Here is a 24,901-nt window from a genome sequence, read left to right as displayed (position 1 = left end):
GTCAAGCTCCTAAACACARGGTAAAAATTGCTTCCCACCGTCTGAAATATGAGATACTTGAAACGGACGTTTCCTCGCTGAACTGTGAGCTTCTACAAGGAACCTTTTCTGTTGCTTTCTAAGCTGGGTGTCRAGAAAACGTTAGCAGGTTCTGACATTGCTTCCCCGCTGGATTGAGCTACATCGCTCTGGGAGAGCAAATTCCGTTCTCGGCTGCGCTGCTGTGTCGCTGGCTTTGGTGGCGTTGCTCCGTTTTGCCCAGGAGTGATTTGCCRCAGGTCTAACCCCGCGCTCGGGTTTCTCCCTCGCGCCGTGGGCACGGGGCCGCAGCGTTAGTCAGCGCTTCCTGAATTCTGACCCCCAAAAGGAACGATACCGAAAGGCAGGCGAAATAGATGGAGGCAATTACCACCCGCCACTTGATTGATGGTTGACATTGTTGGGGCCTCAACTGCRCGCCAGGCTGCAGCCAGCCGGATTCCCAGCTCTGCCGGTGGCTGTTGCTACGGGCAACGGCGCGCTGGAGCCGTAGGGAGGCGAGGGATGGAAGGAGAGGAGAGAGCTGCCCTGGGGAGACCGTGGGACGTGCTGGGAGTTACGCCGTGCCGAGCAGTGTGCAAGGCCAGAAGGCAGGAAAGCTCCRTGCGCCTCCCGCTCCGGGTTCTGCCTCTCCCGTGAAGAACACACCGCGGGCTTTACAGGGCTAGCTGCTGCTCCCTGCATCCGTTGGAAGGCAGGCAAGAAAAAGGCGGTCCAATAACGGCAGTGGTGTTTCCATGTGGTGTGTGTATGCAGTGCTGTGCGGTCCTGGTTGCTGCTCTCCAGCACAGCAATCCGTGTGGCTCCTTGTGTACGGGCAGGTTTCCTTACAGCGGACTGCAGTTTCCAGCTAAACATGTGGCCAGTAGCCCAGAGCACTTGGGCTTGTCTTTTTCTTCCGCACTTTTTTGTTCGTCTCTCAGACGGGTTCAGTCAGCTTTTCATAGGGCTCACCACTTGCTTCCCTTAGATGCCTAAATTGAAGATCTCTTTTTAAGCATCTGGTCTCTGGGGACAGCTTCCAATTTCCTTGTGTTGGTGCCAGGTCAGGGTAGTTTCACTGAAGCAAATGGAGCCTGGTGGCTCCATCGTGTGCTGGATTCTTTCCTGCTCCAAAATGTTCATTTCAATTGAGAGTCCTACCAGAAAGGCCTRTTCCCAGTAAACTGCTCAATGTAATGTAAACTTAAAGCACAGGGCAACAGATCTCACTTTTTATTTTTATTTTATTTTCCTTAAAGTTCATTAATCATTTCCTCAGGGACCCTTGTAACTTTTTTTTTTTATTATTTTTTTTTTATAAAAAGGAAAGCATTGAAGGAGTATATTTTAAAATACTCTCCTGCCCCCAACCAAAAAAATTACCATGCAATATTCTGCCTTTATACAGACTTCCCCTTGCAGGGAAATGTACTGCATTGTTAATATGAATTTCTCAGGAAAGCAGGGACAGGTTGGTATTTTTAAAGGTAATAAAGTTTGTTTTTAAATGTAGCAAAGGTAGGCAATTCTAAAGGCCCTGATCAATCACTAAGAAGCTTTGTTGTAAAAAAATACGTCTTCAGAATACAAAGCAGCTGCTGAGAACATTCAGGCATAAAAGGGGAAGGAAGAGTGAGGGGGGACATCACAAAAGCGCGCGTAATTGATTCATAACGTGTACTAAAGAGATGCAAAACAACCAGGTAATTACACACTGCGCTCTGCTCCTGCAGCTCTTGCATATGAATCGAGCAACTTGCGTCCCAGTTCTGCCCTGCGTTATCCATCCGAGCGAGCCAGAAGCTCCTCTGCCGGAGGCTGCTGGCGGCTCTGGGTGGCTGCGGCGGCGCCGAGGGGGCGCGCRGGGCTCCGCTCTCCCCGCCTCGCTCCGGGGCCGCTGGCTCTCGCCGTGGCCTTTCCTCGGGACCCGCGAGGCCTCCGCGGGAAAGCAGCTACCGCTATGGGGTGATGGCCAGTTAATGACGCGTGGCTGTGCAAGCGGGTGCTAAACGGCGAGCACGAGCCCCTCGCACAGCTCTGCTCAGAAACCAGYGCTCATGTTCGCTGCCTTAATGTATGTCTTCCAGAGACACGGAAAAGCTGGCAGAGAAGGAGGCCGGGGGCGAGGCCTGGGAAGGGGCTCTCTTCTGGTGCAGCTCCTTCCACTTGRCCCTGTTCACTGCCACAGAGTCCAGCATGGGCTTCAGCTTGGCGTTTAGCTTCACCAGGCACTGGAAAAAAAGATGAAAAAAGATAGAAAATATGGACAACATTCTCATGTTTTGTGATTCACAGTGTAGAGGGTGAGCGGGTATAGGGGGCTCTAATCTGCAGAGCACAATGTGCCCCATCTCTGCGTTAAAGAGAGACAGACACCGGCTCAAAGCAACGCCCAGATGTTGAGGTGACAGCCGTTACCCCTAGAGCAGTCGCACAGCATGCTCGGTTCTAGGACAAAGGCAGTTCCTGCTGTATCATGTTTTCCTGCAGCATTTTGCATTGGTAAGAAGTGGTATCAGCTCAGAGCTCCTTGCCTTCTCTGGCAGCGTGGGCTGTGTGTATTTGCCATTAACAAAAGGCTGGTGCAGGTGGGGAAAAAAAAAAAAAAAAAAGGAATGATAGAGGAGACAACAGAARTTGCTCTGAAAGTGCAGAAAACTGGAGGGAAAGGAGAAGGGAAGAGGTATCTTTGCAGTTGATCTTTTTTTATTTTTTGCTTCAAAGAGCAGGGTTAACAGCACTGCTTTAAATGGCCCCAGAAGCCCAGGCACCGCTGACGAACTGCGTTTTTATAGCTAGCCTGCAAACCACGGGAGCTTGGCTAGCTAGTGAAGTAAGTCATGGTAGATTTTTAATTGAGCTATTATATGGTAATTAAGGGTTAATGGCCTGATTTTAAGATGTGCTGAAAACTTGCAGTTTTGGTTGACTTCAGTAGAAATATGAAATGCTCAGCACTTCTAAAAATCCTGATATAACTACCCTATTTGTGAGGAACTTGAAGCACATCCGCTTCAAATGATTTCCTTGGAGTAGGGATGCCAGCATCCATCCACCAACAGCTAGAGCTTGCTGGTTTCTCTTAAATCTCCAAAATGTTGTCTTCAAATATAGTTTTCCAGCATATTGCCACTTTTACAGTATTAACCCTGTGTTTGAAAATTGGGGCATTTTGARCCTCTCCGCGCTTGTTGAATGGGTTCAGGAGGCATCTGCACAGCTTTGCTTTTGTTTCATGACAGTCATGGTTATCTTATGAGCTTATTATGTGATTGTGGTTATCTTAGGAGCTTTTTAAATCCCAGAGTAAATATATAGGTTTTCTGTAGAARTACTATGAGTATTACAAAGTATGAATGCAGCTAAAACAATTAAAAAGGAGTATTTAAGAATAAACCATATCTTTGATATTCAGTTTTACTACAGCACAAGTGATTAATTCTGTTGGATGCTTACACAATATATAGTGTAATCTTAGGAAACTTTATCTTGTTTCGCATTAATTTAGATGAGGGATACTTGACAGTGCAGATSTTGCACCTGACCTATTAAATATCTTTATTCAGACATTGATTTGATGTTTAAACTACTGCTTATGTATTTAGTATCTTTTCGATTTGGGACTCCTTCGTTCTGATTTGGTCTTTTAATTAAACCCACTACTATAATTCCTATGGAAATTAGCTTTTATTTTATTTTATTCCAGCTACCAAAGCATTTCRCTAGGACTTTTCCAATAGAAAGTGCACTGATTGGATTTTATTTCTACTGGAGATGTAATTAGAAACTCATTTAATTCCTATATTTCTGGCTATTTTAATTATTAAACTCCTGCAATCAATTTCTTTTATGAAGCTTCTGGGAAACGATCCGCAGGGCCACCGGTTTCCCTCCCTCCTGGCACGTTCTCCACCTGGAATTTACTGAATAGCTGAGGTGCTTGTGGCCTCCGCTCTGYGTTAAACCGAGTCCCTCCCGGCCGCCCGGCGCCCCCAGGCCGCCTCGCGAGCGCCTCCGCGCTCAGTTCGGGGCTCCCTCGCCCTGTTTATCACCCCTTTCAGCGGGAAAGGGGCCAGTCTGATGCCTCACAGGTGGCAGTGGGAAGGGGGCTCCGATACCAGCCCCTTTTGGGGGGCACCAGGCACCCCCTTTCCTGGAGCTGTGGGCGTTGGGGTTTGGTTTTGAGGTTCTCAGCCAAATACCGAGCGGTTCTGACCTTGCCTAACTTGCGAGCTCTGACAAGATTACAGCTCGTGGAAGTGTAGTTGCGGCTCTAGTGTTTGTAAAGTGAGTTTATGGAACAAGACCATATAAATTTATTTTTATTACTGAACACATATCAAAAAGTTATAGGTCACAGTGTTCACTCTTCTTTGGAACCCAGTGGTTTCTAATGAATCACTTTTATTATGTAGGCAGTTTCAGGGTTGAAAGGGAGGACAAGTGAGCGGGAAGCTGCAGGGATAAATTGAGACCTGGTGTGGGTGCATGAAGCACTGCTGAAGTCAGGGGAGTCGTGACCAGATACGGCGGAGCTGAGCTGGACACCCGCGTTGTGCTGAGGCGGCTTTCGCGAGAGAACACGCGGCCACAGCCGGGCCATCAMCTTCAGATGAGGTCAGGTAAACTGGAACCTGTCTTGTGGGCATCCACAGACTCAATCTTCCTAATAATAAAAATTGATGACAGATGTCTTGAAAACCCAAAACATACCCACCTGTATGCCCATGGCTAGGAACAGTAAGATTGCTAAACCTCACCCTTTGGTAGGTCCTCTGCAGAAGACAGGGGAAACTTCTATGAGCCCGTAGCTGTATGTGTATGTCAAGACTGATTTAGGCTCTAAATATTATTTTCCTGAAGGAATGACTGTGTTTGGGAGGAGGCTGAGGTCACAACAAGAAGCAGCAGCAGCAAGTTGTCTTGCACTTGATGGAGACCTTATTATTCTTCTAGGGCTGATTGTGAAGGAGTCTAGATAGTCGTGTGTATGACACATCAGCTCATTGCTTTTGCATTTCAGCATCACAAATATTTCTGGTGCCTAAAGAAATAACTAGATAAAATGAATAGCACCAACTTCCCTCATAGAAAAGATGAGTTGCTGGTGGTGTGTCTTCCATGGAAGTTGTTGGCAGTGCAGAAGGGAGCTGGCTGTGACTGGCAATGGATGCACAAGTGGTCAGCTCTTCTTGTATGAATTTGTGTCCTGTTTCTTTCTGGTGATGATATAGTAGCAAGAATCACGTTGCATTCCTTTGTAAATATGTCTGTAACAGGGACGGATGAGTCAAATTCCGCCACTGGTAAAACGTGCCCAGTACTTCAGGGAGGAAAATACGTAGCGAGCTCCTGGTTAGGAGTGCGCTCGCTGGACGAACTGTTTCCCTCTCAGCCCCCTGTAACTGCACGGGGCAGAGGTTCTGTCTGCCCACAACAGCTGCTGTGTCACGAGCCACGTCTTGGGCGCCGCTGCTGCTGCGGTTTGATTCGGAATCTGGGGTTTGTGCAAAAGGCAGAACRTTTCTACCCCTGTTCCTTTCAGCACCTTAACCAAGCAGCCGATCGATGTCTTCTACCTTGCTGTTAAATGGATTTTGAAAAACTCTTCAAACCATATGAGTCTTATGTCCTTATTTAGTTCTTTGAATTTGCCCTCAGCTGGGAATTCTGCAGGCAACTGTGATTCTGTTGTGTTAAACACTCACTTGAAGCATTTCATCCATCATCATTTCTAGTCCTTTTCTGATGCAATGTAGTTTGTGCTTTGTCTTTCTTGAAAACTGAATGGCTGTTAAATTATCCATTTATCTTCTTTGAGATTTGCTGTAGGATTTGAGCTGCCTCTATTGGCTGTCTCTTCTACCTTATCTGCCAACTTTTCAATCTACTTCCTTAGCTCTTTATATGCATTTCCATACATGACTGCATGTCTTCTGCAATACATGGGCAGATGATTCTACGTAAAGCAGCAGCAGAAACTGCAATATTATGGGTTAGTCACTTTTTCTTACAGATTATGGTGAAAGTCTTTGATGAAGCCTAGCTAGTGACTGAAATCGCTAGCAAATGTTGCTGCTTCTCCCCCTATATTTTCTAGCATGTTTTGGGTTGATTATAGTCTTTTCAGTTGAGAACTTTATGGGTTTCTTTTTTTGGCAATAGATGAATTGAGAACTTTAGGAAGCAGGAAGTAGTCTCATGTGAAGGGATAAATGTTTCTGCTGACTCTTCCTCTAAGTGKTTTATGCAAGCGTATAAAGTCCTGAAATTGTCCATAGTCATGTGGTGTCCCATGAGTAATCTCAGCAAATTACAAAAACCTGAACAAATGCAATGCCTTCTGTTAACTGCAAATACAGAAAGCCCTCATTGATGTTAGAAATTAAAAAGGGGGGGGCCCAGGATTTCTCTCTCTCTGATCTGCATACACCCAAAAATCCTTGCTCCAAAACCTCCTAAATTATCTGTATTACACCATGAAATAGTGATTGACTCAGAGGGGCATGGCAATAGAAGCATTCTTTATTCCTTTCCCAGCTTTTCTTTTGTTATATTCCTTTTTTTCACCTCCTTTTGCCATTAATACAATAGTAGCAGGAATAAACTGACTCTTAAACTAACGGTGCAAGGTGATTAAAAAAGCTGCCGTGTCTATTCCATTCCTGGGAGCTGAAAATGCTCAGAGTATCTGCATTTTTTTTCAAAGTTGGAGAAAATTAATTTCAGGTTGATCTGTTTAGGTTCATCACTAGCAGGGAACTGAGTTGGGGGCGGAAGTGCTGACCCGCACTGGGCTCCAACTTGAGGGCTGCCGAGATCCTTTCGCAGTGCTGGAATCTGCTGCCCCAAGGCCGGATGTGATCCGCAGCTACCAGCTCCCCCAGGTCACGCATTTGGCATCATTAACCCAGGAAGTTTCTTCTGCAGCAAATTTCTTACCACGCCAGCAGAATGTGCTGCACCTGCCCTGCCTTGGAAATGGGGTAAACTTTCCCTAGGGATTTCAACAGACAGTGAAGCTGACTTAATTGCCAGTGTCTGTACGGCCTGCGTGCATCGCTGCCTGCCTTCCTGATCCTTGCCCGCTGAGCAGCCCTGGGAAGCGCAGAAGTGAGTGCTGCAGAATTCTGCACCTTTGCGGTATCCTTTGCCCTTCTGAAAGTTCTCCCAGGTTTCCGTCAGCAAGCTGAAAACTTGATGCCAGGGGGAATTACGTAGACCTGAGCAAATTGCTTCATGTGAGCGTGGTTTCTTCATGGCTTAGTCTTGTTTTGGCTTGTGTGGGTTAAAACAGCTTGTGAATGCATTTTAGTGAATAGCTGTAAATCTTAGCTATTTCAAAAAGGTTTATACAGATAAGCTCTTCCCTATTAAGTCATTTTATACTTTTTATTTATTTATTTATTTATTTATTTAGTTGCACTTGCAGAGGACAGAAACATTTGAACCAAGACATCATTGCTTGGGTACATCCAGCTGTTTTTGCCGGAGGAAGGTCTCAGCCATCCCACACAGCCTGCTCCGGCCAGGGCACCAGCCAAGCACATTTCCTTCCGAGCACGTCAAGCAGCGCGGCAAGGAAGGACGTTGGCTGTCTCGCCACAGTCAGTCTAGAAAACGGCAGGTACTTGTTGGAATAAACCTAGATGTTTCTGTTCTTCCCAAATTTCTCCTAGGCTCTTGGATGCAACGATGCAAAGTCCCTTCTGTATGTTCTGTGATATGTCTGAAGCTCTTCATACCCAAGAAAATCTTAACCAGCACTAAAAATAGCATTAAAATGGAGCAGCTCAATGAAGCACCAAGGCAGAGGTGAGCAGGGCATTCTCAGGCACGTATGTGAGCTGCTTTATCTCCCCCACAGCCATCTCCCTGAAATCTGAATAGCTGCTGTCGTGTCACTGACTACCTGACTGGGTATTGATGTGGGCAGAGCAGAGTGCACGGCCTCTGCCCCCGCTATTCAGGGCGCTCCTGTCTCTGCCCACAATGCTCTGAACAGAGCCTGGCTYCTTTTTCCCTCTTTTGTTTGATGGGAATCGCTGACGCTTTGATGTTGTTTGTGAGAAAAAGTGATGATAAAGAGATCTGTGCGTTGCCTCTCCATCTGTGTCCCACAGAGAAACCTCCTTGGAGCCGGAGGAAATCTGGGACCGASTCTCCTGGGTGCCGTGTGGGCTGCAGAGCCCAGGACAGGGCTTTGAGGGTGTCAATGCTCTCAGCCTCTGAGGCTGCTTCCTGCAGCTCTGGAAAAATGCTTTGTCTTTATGGTCCAACTCCTGTGTTTCTGTTGCACAAACGTGTATGGCCGGTAGCTGCAGGTGCCGTTATCTGTACTGTGAATGTGGCTGGCAGTGCAGCCAGTGCTTTATTTTCTGCAGGCTGTTCTAGATTTCTGCTTTAGCTGCATGCATTCCTCCTTTATAGAGTGCTCTAGCCTCCCAAAAGGGGAGTGATAATTTCATACTAAAGAAACATTTGGAACTCTACAGTTCCAAAAAAAAAAAAATTATTATTTCATATAAATGATTATTCTGCTAAGGTTGTTTCTTATCTCTGCTGATGAACACTTTCCTTGTTGTTGCTTCTGAATGAAGAGCAAATGTTAGGTGGGAAGGTGTAACTGAAGTCCCTAACTAAACTTAGAGCTTCAGGGTAAGTGGATGGCTGTTCTGCTACCCAGGGCAAAAGCCACTACCACATAAAGATGCTCTGATCTGCAATCACTGCAGTAACAAAGTAAATGCAATAAAATTATAATGTCCCAAGTGTAATAAAGAGCAATGGACAAAAGATTGGAAAGATTTTATCTTCACAATCCCTTAATAGAAAGTGTAGAGGAAACAGATTTGATTACCAGGGTACTTTGCAAGTGGCTGTGCCTTTGTTCCCTGGTGGCCGATGTGTGTGGGGCAAGTCAGGGAGCAGAGCCTGGTGTCAGGAGTGGAGCGAGGCCTAGAGAGCCCCTTCACACAACGGTTTGGGGGTTGGAGATGGGACAGGGGAGATTTAGGTAGGGGCGTGGGTGATGGCCTCTCTGCTCCTTGTGTTATCTATATTTAGTGTCAAACATTGTGTTAGTTCATGCAGAATATCCTCTCTTTGACCTTGTTCAGGGTTGGACTGTCTCCTGTGCTCTGTAAGACAGGATTTCTCATGGAAAATGCACAGAGCTTGAGGATTTGAAGATCGCTTGCAAACCTTCTTGCACAAAAAGGAGAGGTCTATATATGTGTGTGTGTATGTACAGGCCTATAGCCATCTCCCTGATAAAAGAGACTGTTGGGGCAAAACCCCCTTGTCATTAGCTACTCCGAGGAGAGGGACCTGATACAGGAGGAGGAGGAGGAGGTAGCGCCGAAGCTCCCTGGATGCCGGCTGCTCTGGGCACGCGTCCCGTCACGCACACGCGGCTGCCACCCGCAGCCAGCGCTTCTATTCCCTCATACAGGAATAGCTACCTGCAAAAGCCTCGATTTTGTTCTCTGTAGTTTAATTATGTAGTTTTGATAGCAAAATGTGTCAAATGTTTATGTCAAACATACAGTTTTTATAAGTATGATGCTATGCTTATACGGTATGATGCTTTTATAAGTATGATGAGTTCCTTACCAGCTCTTCCTCCTTTACTGTGCACATGCAATTGGAAATCATGAATTCTGGTATAATATGCATTCTTGAGGAACTGTTGCATTGAAAGTAAGGTTGTTTTTTTTTTTTAAAGAGTTTTCTTCCAATTTATCCTTGGGATAAATTCCCAACCTCATGTAACATCCAAAATGAGTTTGGTAGTTTAAAAAAATGCAGGTTTTCCATGGGTCTTCTGTGCTTACTTTGTCTTTAAACTGTACATCTGTGGCTTTCAAACAATGTTTTGCCGTGACAAGGCCTCACCTCTCCTGGGGAAGGGGCAGGAACCTGGCTGTTAACAGCGGGGCAGTGCACGTGGGCACCTCACACCGCAGTGCTGGGCAGTCCCTTCACTGCTCTCCCAGGGTAYGGGGGCGGTGGAGACGCACGGTCCTTCTCACCCGAGTTGCTGTTGGTGAGGGATCTGGCTCAGAAAGAGGAAGAAGTGGCCACGCAAGTGCCCGCCCGGTGGGTTCGAAGGCCCCGCTCGCAGGTGGACTTAGCAGCGCAAGGCGCCTCCAGCCGGGGTTGGGTGCTCGGCTCTCCTCGCTCCGGGCAGCTGCAGCYGTCAGGATTTCCCGGCATTCCCCCCGCGAGAGCAGCCCCGGGCCCTTGCAAGCACCAAGACTTAATAGCAGGGTTGGGGGCATATGGCTGGCTGGGGGGGGTGGGTGAGGAAGAGGAAGGATGCTGCCTGACACTGTTATTGATGGTGAAAGCTTCTGCAGTGTTATTTTCTATTTATCATCCTGCCTGCAGAGCTTTGCTTTGGATACAGATAAGGGAGGGAAAGTCAAAACGGTGATGCCGGTGTTACACACGTCARGTTGTGAAGCTGGTCTAATCCAAAGCAGAGAAACATCAGCTTGGTCAGTCATAGCCRTAGTGAATTGGGACCTACAGACTTGTGATTTATTCCAAGCACCTAACAAGCTGTGTGGATGAATGATTAACTCGGAGCTTGCGCTCTTAAACAGCACGCAGGTTCAACCACACATCATTTGTCACTGACTTTAAAGCCCTGGCCTACGGTGTCCAGTAACAGTTCGGAGAGGAGCCAGAAGTGGCTCAGCCCGACCTTCCTTTTGGGTCTCRCACACCCGTGCCCAAGGACACGCAGCACCAAGGCAGGACATTGAGCTTCCAGACACTGCCAATCCTCTCCCGACTCTACATGAGCAGTAAGTAAGAATTACCTCATACAAAGGCATGCAGATGCTATCAATCCACTCCAGCTGCAGCCGGGGTAGTTCATCTTTCCTGTTCCGATCAAAAATGGCCTGAATTGAGAAGGGAACAAAACTGTCATGCTTTATTACACCAGAGTATTTTACAGATGCATCATTCAGCACTCTGCAGCTATGATCAAATTCTCATAAACAGAACACTTTGTAAACCACAGTCAATCTTTGCAGCAGCCGCCTTACTGCTGTCTGGCATGAAAAATAAACTTTTTCATTCCTGTTTTGAAATTTGTAGGCTGAATGTATTTAAATTTTACAATTCTGTAATGTAAAACAAATGTTCTGCAGTTGCATTTCAGCTGGTGAAAAGCTGCAGAAATGTGAAGTAGACACCTTTAAATGCAAGTTTCCTTTTCCTTGCAGAGGGCTTCCCCGACCAGCAAAATGCACCGTGAGTATGCATCCCAGCTCCCTGCCTGCTCCTGCAGCCCCCGCTGGCAGGGCCGCCAGCCCGGGAAGGGGCAGGTGGGGAATGTGCAGCTGCTGCCAGTGTGTGCRGCCCCTGCAAGCGGAGCTGCCCACCCCAGTGAGGAAGCCACGGAGGCCAGAGCCCGTGACTGGGAGGCCCAACTGCTGCTGCAYTGCCCCATGGAAGGAGATGGGAAGTAAGTTGGGAAGGTGAGTTTCCTCTGGGACCTTCCACTACTGCTGCAGCATCTTAGGCCTTCTCTACTGGCTCASCTCACGTCTCATTATTCTGTAAATATGTCAAGTTTTAAACCTTTCTGTCTCTTTCTGATTCTGGGCCTTTCTCCTCTAGGTTTGGTAACTCACTTTTCTAGAACCTCTGTCTTACAGAAACTCAATATAATTGTGCTGAATGTCTGGCTGAATTCTTACAGTTGAACCTTGCTCTATAGGTATAACTGTGTAATAAATGAGAGGGGGATCAAATTCAAAGATGAAATGATGTAAAAAATAGAATCTGGACTGGGTTCTGAATTCCGTGGTATGAACTGAAGAGCCCCAAGGAAGAGCGAGAAGGCTCCTAGGAGGGAGGAGGTGCTGTAGCTGCACTAGCACTACCTACCTCCTCCTCCCCCAGCCAGCTAGGCTGCTGGGTGCTGATTGGGGAAAATATATGAGGAATCCAAGGAAAACTCTGGCTTTGGTCTTTCTCTGCACTTCTACCATGTTCACAGTATGACTAAAATGCAGTATATAATAGCATGTTTCAGAATAACTCTTAAAGTTGCTAGACCTGGGTGTCAATGTATGTGTTAAAAAAAAGAAATTACTTATATGCTTTATTACCGTAAGAAACACGCTTTGTAACTGCTATGTGTATATATATGGTAGGAAAGGGACACATTAAAGGGAATGGAACCTGCAGTTACTCAGGACCAGATTTGGTCCCAGAATCATTAGTGCTGTGACTGAGTGATGATGGTGCTACTGGATTTTAGCTACATTTTATGGGGAAGATGCATCCACAGAAAAACTATAGAGAAATCCTTTATTTTCCCAAGCTTTGTATATACACAAAACCATTTTTTTTGTAGTGAGTCTTGTTTACTTCAAACTGAATAACTAATTTTTTGACTTCATTATATGTCTATAGGGAGCGTGCTTATGTGCAAATACTACCACAGCAAGAACAAGTCTGAACCACCAGAWCTGTCTACTTGTAGAAACACCAACATAYGTAAGTTCAATTCTTTAGAAAACTTTTGTTTCCCCTCTCCTGTTTCATCTGCATAACTGTTTGTCAACCTTCTGAGATGTTTAACCYGGGTAAGGCTTTCTCTTCAAATCACTCACAGCAAACCTTTATGAAACTTTTCTTCCTCTTAGTTTTTGTTTGGTAATTTATACTCAGCTGCCTGTCTTCCACTTACCACCCACAGTGTTATATATAGTTATATACTTACAGAAATGCCTTTTCGGCATCTGATACATTAAATAATACAAACAGTAGATGTCTGCAGCATAAAGTAAACTTGAAAATTTTGATTTCATTTTGATTTTTGATTTCTTGTGATTTTTGGTTTGAATACTCTGTATTAGAAATAATACTTATTGGTTTAGAAAATCAACAGGTAAAGTAGTTTTGGTAATAGCTACAGAAGATAGAGAGAAGAGCTCACTGCAAATATAATTGAGTTGATAGTACAGCTCTATAAGTGGCTCTAAATGCACCTCCTTGTTGGACTGAGCCTTTTTTACTACAAGATCTTTCTCTCCATACAATTTGTTTTCCTGAATGAACGCAATGATATTTTCTTACCCTACCCAAGTACGTAGCTATTTCGGAAGTGATAAAAACTTACTGAAGGTGTGAGCTTGAGTTCAGATCTTTCTCTGTCCCCTTGTTCAAAAAACTCGCTGGTTACCAGTTCAGCTGCCTAAAACATAAATCATGATAAAGATTAGAGCTCTTCTTACATAATTTTAGGATCATGAATTGTTACTCAGTCTATGACTTTAGCTTATACTTAACTGTAAAGAAAATTATAGTCCCACTTAATTACTGGCATTGGTASACCTTTCAGAACGAGTCCTTTCCAGCTGCTTCTCTTGTCTTTCTTGTCCTTCTCCAGCATATCTGGCTACTCCTCTCTCACTACTKCTCTTGTAACAATCTTTTGTTAAAAAGCTACTCAAAYTGTGCCAGCTCCTTACCTACACTGAACTGCACTGCTGTGTTTTCCCTTTGCTGGTTGAGTTGCATATTCCTCAAAACTCCCCCTTCCCAGTATACTGCACTGGCTGTGTTCCTGTCACTGTTGTGCTAATTAGCACATTTCTCTTATAAAAACTGAAGATTTKATGTTAATCGAGGCCTGCAGATCATCTGCTGGTGCCTTTGGCTTTAGGGATTATATTGTCACTGCCATCTACACTAGAAGGAAAAGCTTTGGGACAAACCCAGCAAGCAAATTCCATAWGGCTAATACTTTCTGTTTGTTTTGTTTAATCTGTCCATTTTTAAATACAGATTTAAAAGGCTTGCAAGAAAAGGAAGGATTATCAAACCAGCTCTCTTCAGGTGCCTCCATACTGCTCACCAGCATTGCAAACAAACCAATTATGCAATAAACCATTCTTTGGAATAAACCCCCCTCTATTTTTTTCTGCAGCATTAATACTGCCGTAACTTGATTGCAGTTTTGGTCCCCCGTAAGACGGGGCCCTGGGAATATTGTCCCACGCGTCCCGCCTCTTCCCAGCCCTGCTATTAATCATGACTTGCCTGTCTTGAAATCTCCCACGGTTTGGTCACCGCTCCAAGGTCACAGGCTGTCATTAGCATTGATCTGAAAAACAGAAATGAACAATACAAGCTGAATCAACCTTTGTTGGATTTCTGAACAACTCTGTTCTGGATGCATAAATAAATAATATATATATATAAAGTGTCAGCCCGGGCACCTCCTTGTCCTCCAGAAAAGAATGACAGGTTTGAAATCTCAGCCCTCACTGTTGCTTTTACATCACAATTGTGCCTAGACAGCCTCATGCATTGCAGGTCATCAGGAGACCAAGTTTTGGTCCTGTGCACACCAGAAATAAAGGGTACTGCTAATTTTGCAGTACTCCTAATACTAGTCATATTAATTTAGGTAATATACCTGACAGCATGTGCCTCACGTGATACGAGTAAGGGTATTATTATTATTATTATATAATAATACCTGAAAACAGGATTAATTTATTTGCCTATTTGTAAGTGCCTGCTGTAGCAAGAGATCCTATAACCATAAGAGGCATCCCAGACACTGTTTAAGCAGTTTCTACTGCTCATCTGCAATAAAAATTTAAGATTTACTGTATGAGCAAGACTGTTCCACTGTAGTTTAATACCTGGCTACAACCATGTTTTATATGCGTTGGAAGAAAGAAACCATTCAGCTGTAGAAAGCGTTTATGTACAGTACATGATGCAGATAAAAGTGTGAGAAAGTTTAAATGAGGAACAAGGGCACTGAAAATGAAGTATCAAATRTATTGCCCAAATCTAAAATTAGGGATGGGTGAAATGATATGGAAAATAGAAAACGGTCRCTATTTCAATCAAAAAACCAAAAGGAAAACACAACTTTAATGAAGTTTGAGGTAAATTGAGACACAGATATGCATGTGCCAAAGCCTGCGTTTCGGTGGGATGTGTTTAGGTGGGGTGTGCAGTACTGCCTGAGCTGTCCTGGGGTGAGCAGGCACGGGGCACAGGTCATTTCTGAGGGCCACAAGAGGACAGTGCATCTGCCAATCCCCACGTGTAGACCAGGAGAGCTTGGTGAGTGGCTGAGGTGAGGAAGGGAAGAGAAAGGGGCAAGAAGGGTCCTCGATTCCCGAGGCAGAACATGGGTGCTTTCTCCGGAAAGATGGGAAGGGCTGGGAGGTAACTGGTAAGGCTGGGAGAAAGGTATGAAAACAGGTCACAGACCATGAAAGGCAGAAACAGGAATGGAGAAGGTGAGGTTGTATTGAGTCCTTTTGTGCTCGTTTCACAACCTTTAGAAACCACTTGTTAATTTTAAAACAAGCCCCTTTACTTAGAACTCCAGTCTTCTCTCCCTTAGAATTTTGCTTGTAAGCAAATACAGCTATGCCTTGAAACAACCAGAAAGCCAGAAATAATGGTACTCACCGAAACATTTCTCGATGGTCTTTAATATTCCAGTCATAAGCACCTCTGCTGACAAGCTCAAAAAATTCAGATCTTCTCCTGCAAGAAAAGAGAGTGTGAGAGGAGGGAGCAGCCCCTTCCCGGGCAGCGCAGCAGCAGAAACCCTGTTCTCTTGACAGTATAAAACCCTGACGCCCCGTGCCTTACTGTTAAAGATGTTACACTGACAGTCCCTTTAGGCAAAACATACTAATTTCCAACCATGTTCTATAACTGCCTGTCATCAGTGTCAGAGCTGCTTGGTAAAAGAGAGATTGTATTTATGGTTTTGCCCAATGAGGATATAAAAGATTCCAAAATGTTCAGTCTTCCATGGAAGCATGAAATATTTGACTACAGCAGTGGGCATACAGACAGTAGCAGTAACCCTGAAATGTGCACGTTTGTATTTGCTTATCCTTGCAAAATACTTTTTTTCTTTTCTTTTCACAACCCCCTTTTTTCTTGTTAAACTCTTGATAGTGAAGTTTTTTTTCGRATGTCTAAGTACGGTTATTTGTGAGTTAGTGGCTTTTATAAACTAGAAACTAGATCACTCTGCTGGCTCCCTGCTTTGTCTTCTGGAAGATCTTACCTAGTTCTTCAAAGCCTGATTAAAATATGAGTCAGAATATATTAACACATAGGGGCAGATGTTAGGTATCAACATTTTGGCTTATCCTGGTCTATATTTTTTTACAGCAGTGCCCACTGAGAATCCAAGGGCTCTGGCTGCACACAGGGTGGAACAGAGCCCACCCGAGCTCTAAGGGCTTGTCCGGGAGACACAGGAGACCTGGAAACAGAATCACTCTTTTCTGAGGGACAGTCAGGAGCCCCATCTCCTAAGGGTCTGTGCTATCCCCTCATCATGTAGAAATCTAGTTAGATTTCTAACAGGAGAGGCTTGAGTCTTGTATTTTCTATTCCAATATATCAACATACCAACATCACCACAGAATATCAACATATCAAACATACCCCATTTTCCATTCATTTCATATTCAAAGTGCAGCCTGCGCATTTCCAAGTGCAGTCTGATGGTGGTTTTAAGCACGCGGCCAGGCATGGGACACCTTTGGGAACACTGCTCACTACCCCAGACAAATTTTTAAATGGGCCATAGTGCATTATTCTGCTCCTTGACTACATTATGTGACTCATCACTCCTGCTTTAGGGTCCTTTTGTAATGGATTTCATGATGGCAACAAGAATAGAGAGATAGGGACTATGTGATAATATCTAATCCTTTATGTTTTATGAAACAAGATATAAAACGGTTTCACATTACAAAATTTGCTAGCATAATGCAAAGTCACACAAGCAGAAAACAGAATTCATTTCTCTCATACAGGTTCATGGGGTGATGGCCCCAGCGGATATAAATATTGCAACGATGAAAATTTTAGTGCCCGAGAATAGCTGGCACATAAACTTTAAATCAGCCTAATCCTGAGCAATCAGCACCAACTACACGTGCTATTAGGACAGGCAGCTGTGGCTTTTCACATCCTGCGTTTCAGTGCCCAGCATAACAATGTCAGCTTTATAAAATACTCAAATTAGAAAACACTCTTGATTATTTAATTGCCAAAAGAAATTATCACAGAAGCAATGGAGGAATTACAGGGCTGTGCTGATTCCTGGGATTGCKCTGAAGTGTAGCAGCCTATGGCTTCTCCTGACTTTTCTTTATGCAAACATGCTATGCATTAAAGCAAAACTTATTTGGACACTTGAGATATTTCTATTAGCCTAAGATACACTAAGCATTAGAGTAAATCTCTTCAACCACAGCTGAACAGTAATTTCTCATATTATATATCCTTATTGGGATTTAATAGGTCATTAGAGAACGGTCTTTGAATTTTCATTTGTCAAATACCAAAAATGCCAATACTTACTCAAAATACAGAGTGAGGTCTGTTGCCAATATCGATTGCTTTAGAAGCTGCATAAGGTCACTGTAGTCCTTGGAGGACAAGTTAGCAAAGATGTTGTGACCCTGTAATGAAAGAGATAAAGGAGGTAAAGGGCTAGCAATCAATACAGGTTTTTAAAAGGTTTTCTGATTCTTTAGTCTACTGCTTCCCTGTAGTAGAGGCTTCTTCTGATTCATGGCAAAACTATGACAAAATAATAATGTTAATATTACTGAGATTACACTGGGGTGGAAGAGTTGACCACTGCAATCAAGCACCCTGGATACTCTTCTAAACTCTGCTGAAATTATAGCCTCTGGAGCGAAGATTTACTCTTTGATCTGACTCTGCACAGATTCAGTTTATGGAGAAAAACTATGGATACATCTCAATCTTCCCTCTTTATTATATGTTTTGGGGAGCTGTGCACTGCAGCTTTTGTGCTGTGCTCCTAATAGATTTATCTGTGCTGCTGCCTGTAGGCACACAAACTGCTGGGAGAGCAGTCCAGGACACTAAATCAGTTTTTCATTCAAAACAGTATCTTTGCTCGGCCTGAATGTTATGAAGTTGTTTTACAGAGTATAGAAACCTTCACTGCACAGCCTGAAAAACAGCAGTCGGCTGCACTGTGGAGGCCCTTTGTGGCCCCAGTCCATGAGGTTTTAAGGACTCATGGATTAACAGCTTGGAGGATGCTCTGTAGCCAGCACAAAAGGAAATAAATTATTTAGTATTGATAGTTGGAAGCAGGAAGTTGCTTTTGTAACTGAATTTCTGAAAAAAGGGGACAGAGATCCTAGATTTTTCTCCAATAAACCCTGCAGAAAACMAACTACAAGCAGCAAAACTAATATTCTAGTCACATATGACTAAATTCACATAAATGAAATGCTACACTTACTCTAAACTGATGGATGTTGTGTTTCGCTAACAAATATTGGATAAAAATCCCACTGGGATTAATTTTCTGGTCTAGAAATAAGGACCTGGAGAAGACGCTTGATGATCAAAGAGGAAGAYCTGTGTTTCAGGGAAGTAGTATTTTATACCTGGGAAGGAAGCTGGAGTATATCACAGGGAAAAAGAAAAAAAAAAACATTTTTGATTAGCTGGGAAAAGATCTCTTCCAGCAGCTGAAATCTCTCCAAGTCCCTTTTCCCTATTCTTAACTGCTATGCTTAACTTCCAACTTTTAAGCTTTTTGTTATGCCTTCCTTTGCTAGTACAAAAAAGCCATTTAATTCCAATTATCACCTTCTAAATAATATAGCCTAAGCTATGGGGATTGAACTGATTATTTAAAATGTTATTTGAGATGTTGGGGCTTTCCTTTTCCACATCTATATTTTTAACATAATGTCCAGAAACTGAATACGAGAGTCACAGTCAGCATCCCATGCCTGATACCTTCAACACCAAAAAGGAGGCAAAGGCACCTTGTTCTGTGCTGCAAAGCAGCTCGGGTGCTCTGGACAGTACAGCAACGCTGAGAGTAATGGTAAAAAACATCTTTTAACCAAGTAATTCAATACTATTATGAAAATACCGATTACAGAAGAACAGACTAAATACTAAATTGGCGCAGGAGAGGCTGACTGTGATAGACTGGACACACAGCTGTGGAAGGTAAGAGCTCCTCTCTCATGCCACTGGGCAGGATCTATGCAAGACCACCGAGTAGAAGCTGGCCACTTCATTAGGGTCTGTTCTCCTTGCTGCTCCAGACAGATACAACATCTGGGCTATATGAACAGCACTCCTAGCTGTTTAATTTTGTGCTCGCTGTGACCTTTGTGGTAACCAGTCAATAATAACTCGAGGAGAGGACATTAAGAGGCACCGTGGGTGCTCTCTCCTTTGCCTGGCTGCAGGTGCCCAGCTGCTGGCGGGGAGCCGGGCAGCGCTGCGCTTACCTCGCTCTGGAGGATCATGACGGCGTGATTGAAGTGGTGGTGCTCCAGGGTGGCCGAGGTGCCGTAGAGCTGCGCGAGCGCCGATCCGCTCCTGCAACACAACACGGGYGGTCGGCAGCTGCTCATCCCCGGCACACGTCGCAGAGCAGCCGCTCGCGCTTTTGTTTAAAGGACAAAAACACCATGGAATGTAATTATGGAATTGATAACTGCCAGGAAGCCCAGGGAGCRGGACTGGATGGTCAGGGCACTTAATGTTCACCGTGACTTCACTCTGTGACCCAGCCTAAAGCAACAAGATGGGTTTTCTTTCCAAAGAAACGAGCAGCAGAGATTATGGTAGAGACAAACAGAAAGAGTCTCCTAGGAGTACAACATACTGATATTTAATTATCCAGGGCAGCTATATTGGAGAGAACTGGTCAGGAAACAYCAACCCTAGCAGACCTTGCACTGAGGAACATAGCAGCGCCATTTCAGACAACTGTGATATTGCTGCTATCATTTACACTTCCCTCATACAAAAAACGGCAGGATCGAACCTGGAAGATGAGTTAGGAAAAATGATGTTTAACTTTGTAAGTCAAGATACAGGAATAAATCACCTGCTGTTGTAAAAGCTACAGCTTCTGTTTGCAGAGCTGCTCTAGATGTGTGTGATGTAAGAATCTGACCTTGGAGGCCTGGAATTAACATCTCATTCTTTATCCTGATCACCTTTTGCTCTTCTGTGGRAGAAAAACAAATGGAAGTAATAAGAATTTGAAAACTTACTTGGCTTGGAAGGCATTGTTGGTTCCCCTGTGGTCAAGGTCATGACACAAGCACCCCACAATCAAAGCAAGGATTTCAATTTCAGTCAGAATCTCCTGAAATCCTGCTGTCTGAGGACAGAAAAAAGAGAAGCTGTAGCTATCAGAAGCAGAGGAGATAAGTAATGTAAATCCATTGAGTAACAGTCAACTTTGTTTTGATACCACAAACCTTTCCGTAAGGAGAAGATAAATGCTTTATTGTCGTATTATATTCCCTGCAGTATGTTAGATGGTTAGCAGAATAGATAATGTCCCTGGAGTGATCTATGATTTCTCTGTTGCATTTCCAACATGCCATTTCCCCACTACCCAGAAGCCACTAGAGGGGAAAAGAGCTGAAAATAGAAAAAAMCCCACACACTAAGACAGGAGCTGAAATCTCCTGAGAGAGCAAAACAAGTCAAATTTCATTTGATTATGAAGTTATCAAGAGAAGTCCTTTGACACGGATTTCTTTGGTTCTGAGGTGACTGTCTTAGGTTAATTCCTGCTGTGGGAAATGCTTGAAATGTTAAATCAAAAGACCCATAAAAGACAACAGCTAAAACATAATCTGTTTAACCATTACAACCTATTAAGAGATCGTCTCTCCGTGACACAATGTGACATGATACGACGAGACTTTGTCTCAGAAGAGATAATTCTGCTGCAGGTATCTGCTTGAGTTTGAGGGAACATTTTAGAATTCAACCTACTGAAACTCCCCACAACCGACTCGGACCAGATATGCCTGGCAGGAGCGGAGCTGATCCTAGTAGCACTTTCTTTCTCTATTTCTCCTCACAGGCAGCTGCCACAGCAGTTTCTCTGCCAGAGCTGCCTCCYGCCACAGGGGAGACGCTGCTGCTGCCAGTCACGTCAAGCGTCCCGGGCAGAGCGTGTGCGAGGCTGGTGCTGCAGCCGGAGTGAGGAACCGCCTCCCSGCTCCGAGCATCCTACCCTGGAGAGAAACAATCCGGTTCTCCAACTYGGGATGAAGGGAAGGTAGCACTGCCTGCAAACATCACTGCCCGAGAAAGTCGTCATTCCTCTTTCTGCACTGCCAGTCTCAACCATGCTCTCTACTTAGGAGCAAGATCTAGTTACTATGAAAGAAACACATAAAAGAAATATATATTTAGTAGGAAGACCAAACCTAGACTGAACACTAGATTGAGAAAAATCCTGAATCTGAATTCCACTAATTTTCAGTGCAGCAAAATTTTACCCACTGAGAAAAAGAGGGCTGGGTGGTCAAAGACAGTATTGGTGAGATCTCAAGCCCTCACTCTGCTTTAGGAACATCCAACCGTCTCAGAGATACGAGTCAGGTCCTGAAACACCACGTGAAAATGTCGCTAGTAACCTGGAAGACCATAAATTCCATTCGGCGAATTCCTATTCAAATCCAAGTCCTGCTTCTCTGATCTGCTCTGTGGAAGTTAATACTTAGGCAGTATTAACGGGGGGGCCGAGACCCCCCCAGGTGCCCAGGAAGACCCGTAAGCTAAAGAAGTGCAAGACTTGCTAGGAGAGCTTTACAGCAGGACTCCAAGTTCACATATTAAAAAAAGATAATCGAAACTGAGGGAAAAAGGTTTCACTCACACAGAACACACACACGTACTGAGTGGCTTGACTGCTAGGAAGGAGCTTCTCCTCATTTCTAGCTATGTTGCTTTAAGAAAAATTAATTTCAGTAACAGCTACGCAGATAGAAGAAATATATGAAAAATACAGTGTTTTCTGTTTTGATTTTCTGTTTTGATGTTGCTGTCATGTAATACAAAATAATCAAGGTTTCTTATTTTTTCTCTTACACTTGTCATGACAACAAGCCATGTGCCAGGTTTCATTCCAGAGAAAATGTTCATGGCTGAGCTATAAACCCCTGAAAATAGAAGTTTTATAATAGAAAATCATTGCTGCAATAAATGGTCCTTAGCCTAACACTTGGGTTAGCCTAAAACTTGGGGTTTGATTAGACCCAAGGATACAACCTATATTAAAAACAGAAGAAAATGATTAAGGAATTTACTAATAGGATTACTAATAATCTCAATAACAACTTCAACATTTTACTTAATCAAAAATCTTCTCATGGAGAATATATACRTATGTATTATTTCTCTATATATGTATATACAGAGAAACCTAATGTATTTCATTTAATAAAAATATTTAATTTATAAACAGTGTTACAGGGTAAAGGGATTTTCTTTTGTACATAATGCAAGGCAGGAGAAGATTATGATTCCCCATTTTGTAAATTTACACATAGAGAGAGCAAAAATACTAACGCCAGACGACGGCGCAGCAGAATTTATTTTCACCAGAAAAGGAATGACCCATAACTCAGGAGTGGCAGAGTCTCCGGTGAGTTATGGAGGTCATTCTTTCGTGTGAGGAAATGAATCGCATTCATTACATCTTGCCCACATTTATGTGCTTTGTTGTTAGCACACCAGATGGGATTTTAATTTCATACTACTTACTTTTTTATTTTTACTTTTTAAAATAAAAATCGATATGAAGTGTTTCAGAAAAAGGCATTTGGAACAAGCCAGTTGGGGCTAGATCCTGTGGTTTATTCTCATCCCATGTCATTAACTCACAGGAACAGTCCTTGTTCCAGCGCTTGTGCCTGGAACACTTGGGTGAGTGTGAAATAGAGGAGCGGAGCTTCAGCCCCGCGCTAACGATTCTCCAGTGCCTATCTGGAGGCAGCAAATATATGTTCACACACACAGAAACCTGACAGAGGAGGGAAATGACTGGTTTCAACTTTGTGGATTTTTGCTGGTTACCACGTTCAACCGAGCTGAATTTTGCTCCTGCTGTAAAGGGGAGCTCAGCTGGGCCTTTTGAGGGTGCCAGATTTGAGCACAAATTGGACATCACTACGTTACAGTAAGACCCACTTTTCTCTTTTTTACAGACAAAAACCTGAGGCACAGACGGTTCRTGCAAGAGAAAGAGCCGAGGAGGGGCAGTCCTGGTGCCATCAGCAGTCGCGCTTTGCAAGCCACGCTCAAAGCGGGTTAAGAGCCAGGCCTGCCGGGGCCGCGCAGTCCATGTCCTCAGATCCTTCCCCTCTCTGCTGGAGGCCAATTTCGTCACCTTGGGACGAGCTAATGGGTGGAAGCAACGTTTCCCACGCAGAGCCAGGACCGGTGGAAAACGTGGCCTCCGAGCTCCACCTAGGGGATGGTTCTGCTCACAAAGGCRGCTGCGACTGCGACGCTGGTAACTGATGCTACCGCATCTTGGTCAAAGCGCAGAGCAGCCGGCCCAGAGAATGCATGGAACGGGCCCTGGGAACGTGCCCAGGTGGAAAACACTTGGGATGTTAAATCAAAAGACTCATCAAAGAGGGGCCTTGGCATCAGAAAGGCCCTTCCTTGGAAACTATCAGATGGAGGYGTCCTCAAAACACAGCTCCCCAGCAAGAGCAGCCAGTGGCGTTGCTATGGTCAGCAAAAGGCCACCTTGCAAATAATTTGCAGGAAAACCTGTTTCTCCTTCCATGCCTTTGTTGAGGTGTGAGAAGCTCAGCCCTATGTAACTGAGACCATGCTAAACAACTCAAAAGACTTGGATTTTATTCCTAGCGGTATCACGAGCTTCCTCTCTGTCCCTGGGAAAGGAAATACTCCTGTATTTGCAAATACAGCCTTCATTTCTGGGTACCTCCATTTGTTAGTTCCTCACAAAGAAATTCTGTAATTTGTTTTTTAGTGATAAATATTGGTTTCAGCTCCCTAAAGCATGCACATTCATGGAAATTTTAAACACAGAAAAYCATCAAAAAGGGGAAAAAAGCTTCCAAAGACTTTTCCACTTTTCACAAGATTAAAAACATGCCCAATTGTCTAGTTTTGCTGACCCACAGGCAAAAGCTTGGACTCTAGACAGTGGAAGGCATCTGCCTGGTAAGTGTGTGTGAACATGGAAAATGATGAATGAGGAGTTTTTAAGCGTGGCCAAGGTATGTACAACACATACGACTATAAAAAAAGGAAAAAAAAAATCTTCTTAAACTTTCATTTCAAACCATTAAAGAAATGCCTGCACAAATGCTACCATGAGACCTTTTTAAGACTCTCAATAGATGGCCAACAGCATCAAAATATCTAAACTGAAAAAGAAGAAAAAATGAAAACATTTGAACTTCTGTTTTCATCTGGACATAGGGCAAATCCAAATGGAAAGTAAAGCCATGTTCCTTTTACCACACCACATGAACCAGAACTTCCACATTACAAAACTACCAGTCTTTTTACTGACACACTCACGGGAATTTAGTAACTAGACACCTACTAAACAGGACTCTTCCATGTGGAGGGGTTGCTGTTGTGTAGGGAAAGAAGAGAGGAAGGGGAAAGCACAGAAGTGCTGTTCCTGCCAATAGGAGTTACTTTCCTGGGAGGAGATAAAGCTACTGATAGACATGGATGTTGATAGGACCCAGCAATGTTATAGTGTCCTATGAAGACACAAGAATCCCTCGAATGACTTTGTTGGAAGATGATCTTCAAAGGCTTTAAAAGGCAGTACCTTCTACAACTATTTAGATGCGAGAAAATAAAGTAAAATATATCAACTTAATAAGTACTGCTACTTCTGTGATTCTAATCTTCCATGGTTTTGTAGCTTCCAATTTAAGAGACTGAAATAAATACCCAAAGAAGAACTTCCAAAAGAAAAACACTACTGTAAGATCAAGATGTATAATGACAAGCTCCCTCCAAGACTGCCATC

The 24,901-nt window shown here is 44.0% G+C and overlaps 1 protein-coding gene across 1 annotated transcript in view; it reads right to left on the bottom strand.

Moving 5' to 3' along the window:
* Positions 1-2,050: 2,050 nt before the first annotated feature.
* Positions 2,051-24,901, bottom strand: part of PDE11A (phosphodiesterase 11A) — a 92,172-nt gene continuing 69,321 nt past the window's right edge. The window contains exons 13-20 of the mRNA XM_026052040.1: positions 20,121-20,230; positions 19,347-19,437; positions 17,413-17,513; positions 15,490-15,567; positions 14,092-14,155; positions 13,169-13,243; positions 10,851-10,934; positions 2,051-2,252 (exon numbers count right to left, since the gene is read on the bottom strand). Coding sequence (XP_025907825.1) covers positions 2,091-2,252; positions 10,851-10,934; positions 13,169-13,243; positions 14,092-14,155; positions 15,490-15,567; positions 17,413-17,513; positions 19,347-19,437; positions 20,121-20,230 — 765 coding nt within the window. The 3' untranslated portion in view covers positions 2,051-2,090. The remainder of the gene's footprint in view (positions 2,253-10,850; positions 10,935-13,168; positions 13,244-14,091; positions 14,156-15,489; positions 15,568-17,412; positions 17,514-19,346; positions 19,438-20,120; positions 20,231-24,901) is intronic.

This window comes from Nothoprocta perdicaria, unplaced genomic scaffold (genome assembly GCF_003342845.1).
Source record: "Nothoprocta perdicaria isolate Ctin4 unplaced genomic scaffold, notPer1 scaffold_83, whole genome shotgun sequence".
Lineage (NCBI taxonomy): Eukaryota > Metazoa > Chordata > Aves > Tinamiformes > Tinamidae > Nothoprocta > Nothoprocta perdicaria.
Note: the sequence above shows the minus strand (reverse complement) of the source record. Positions and strands in the feature narration are given on the sequence as shown.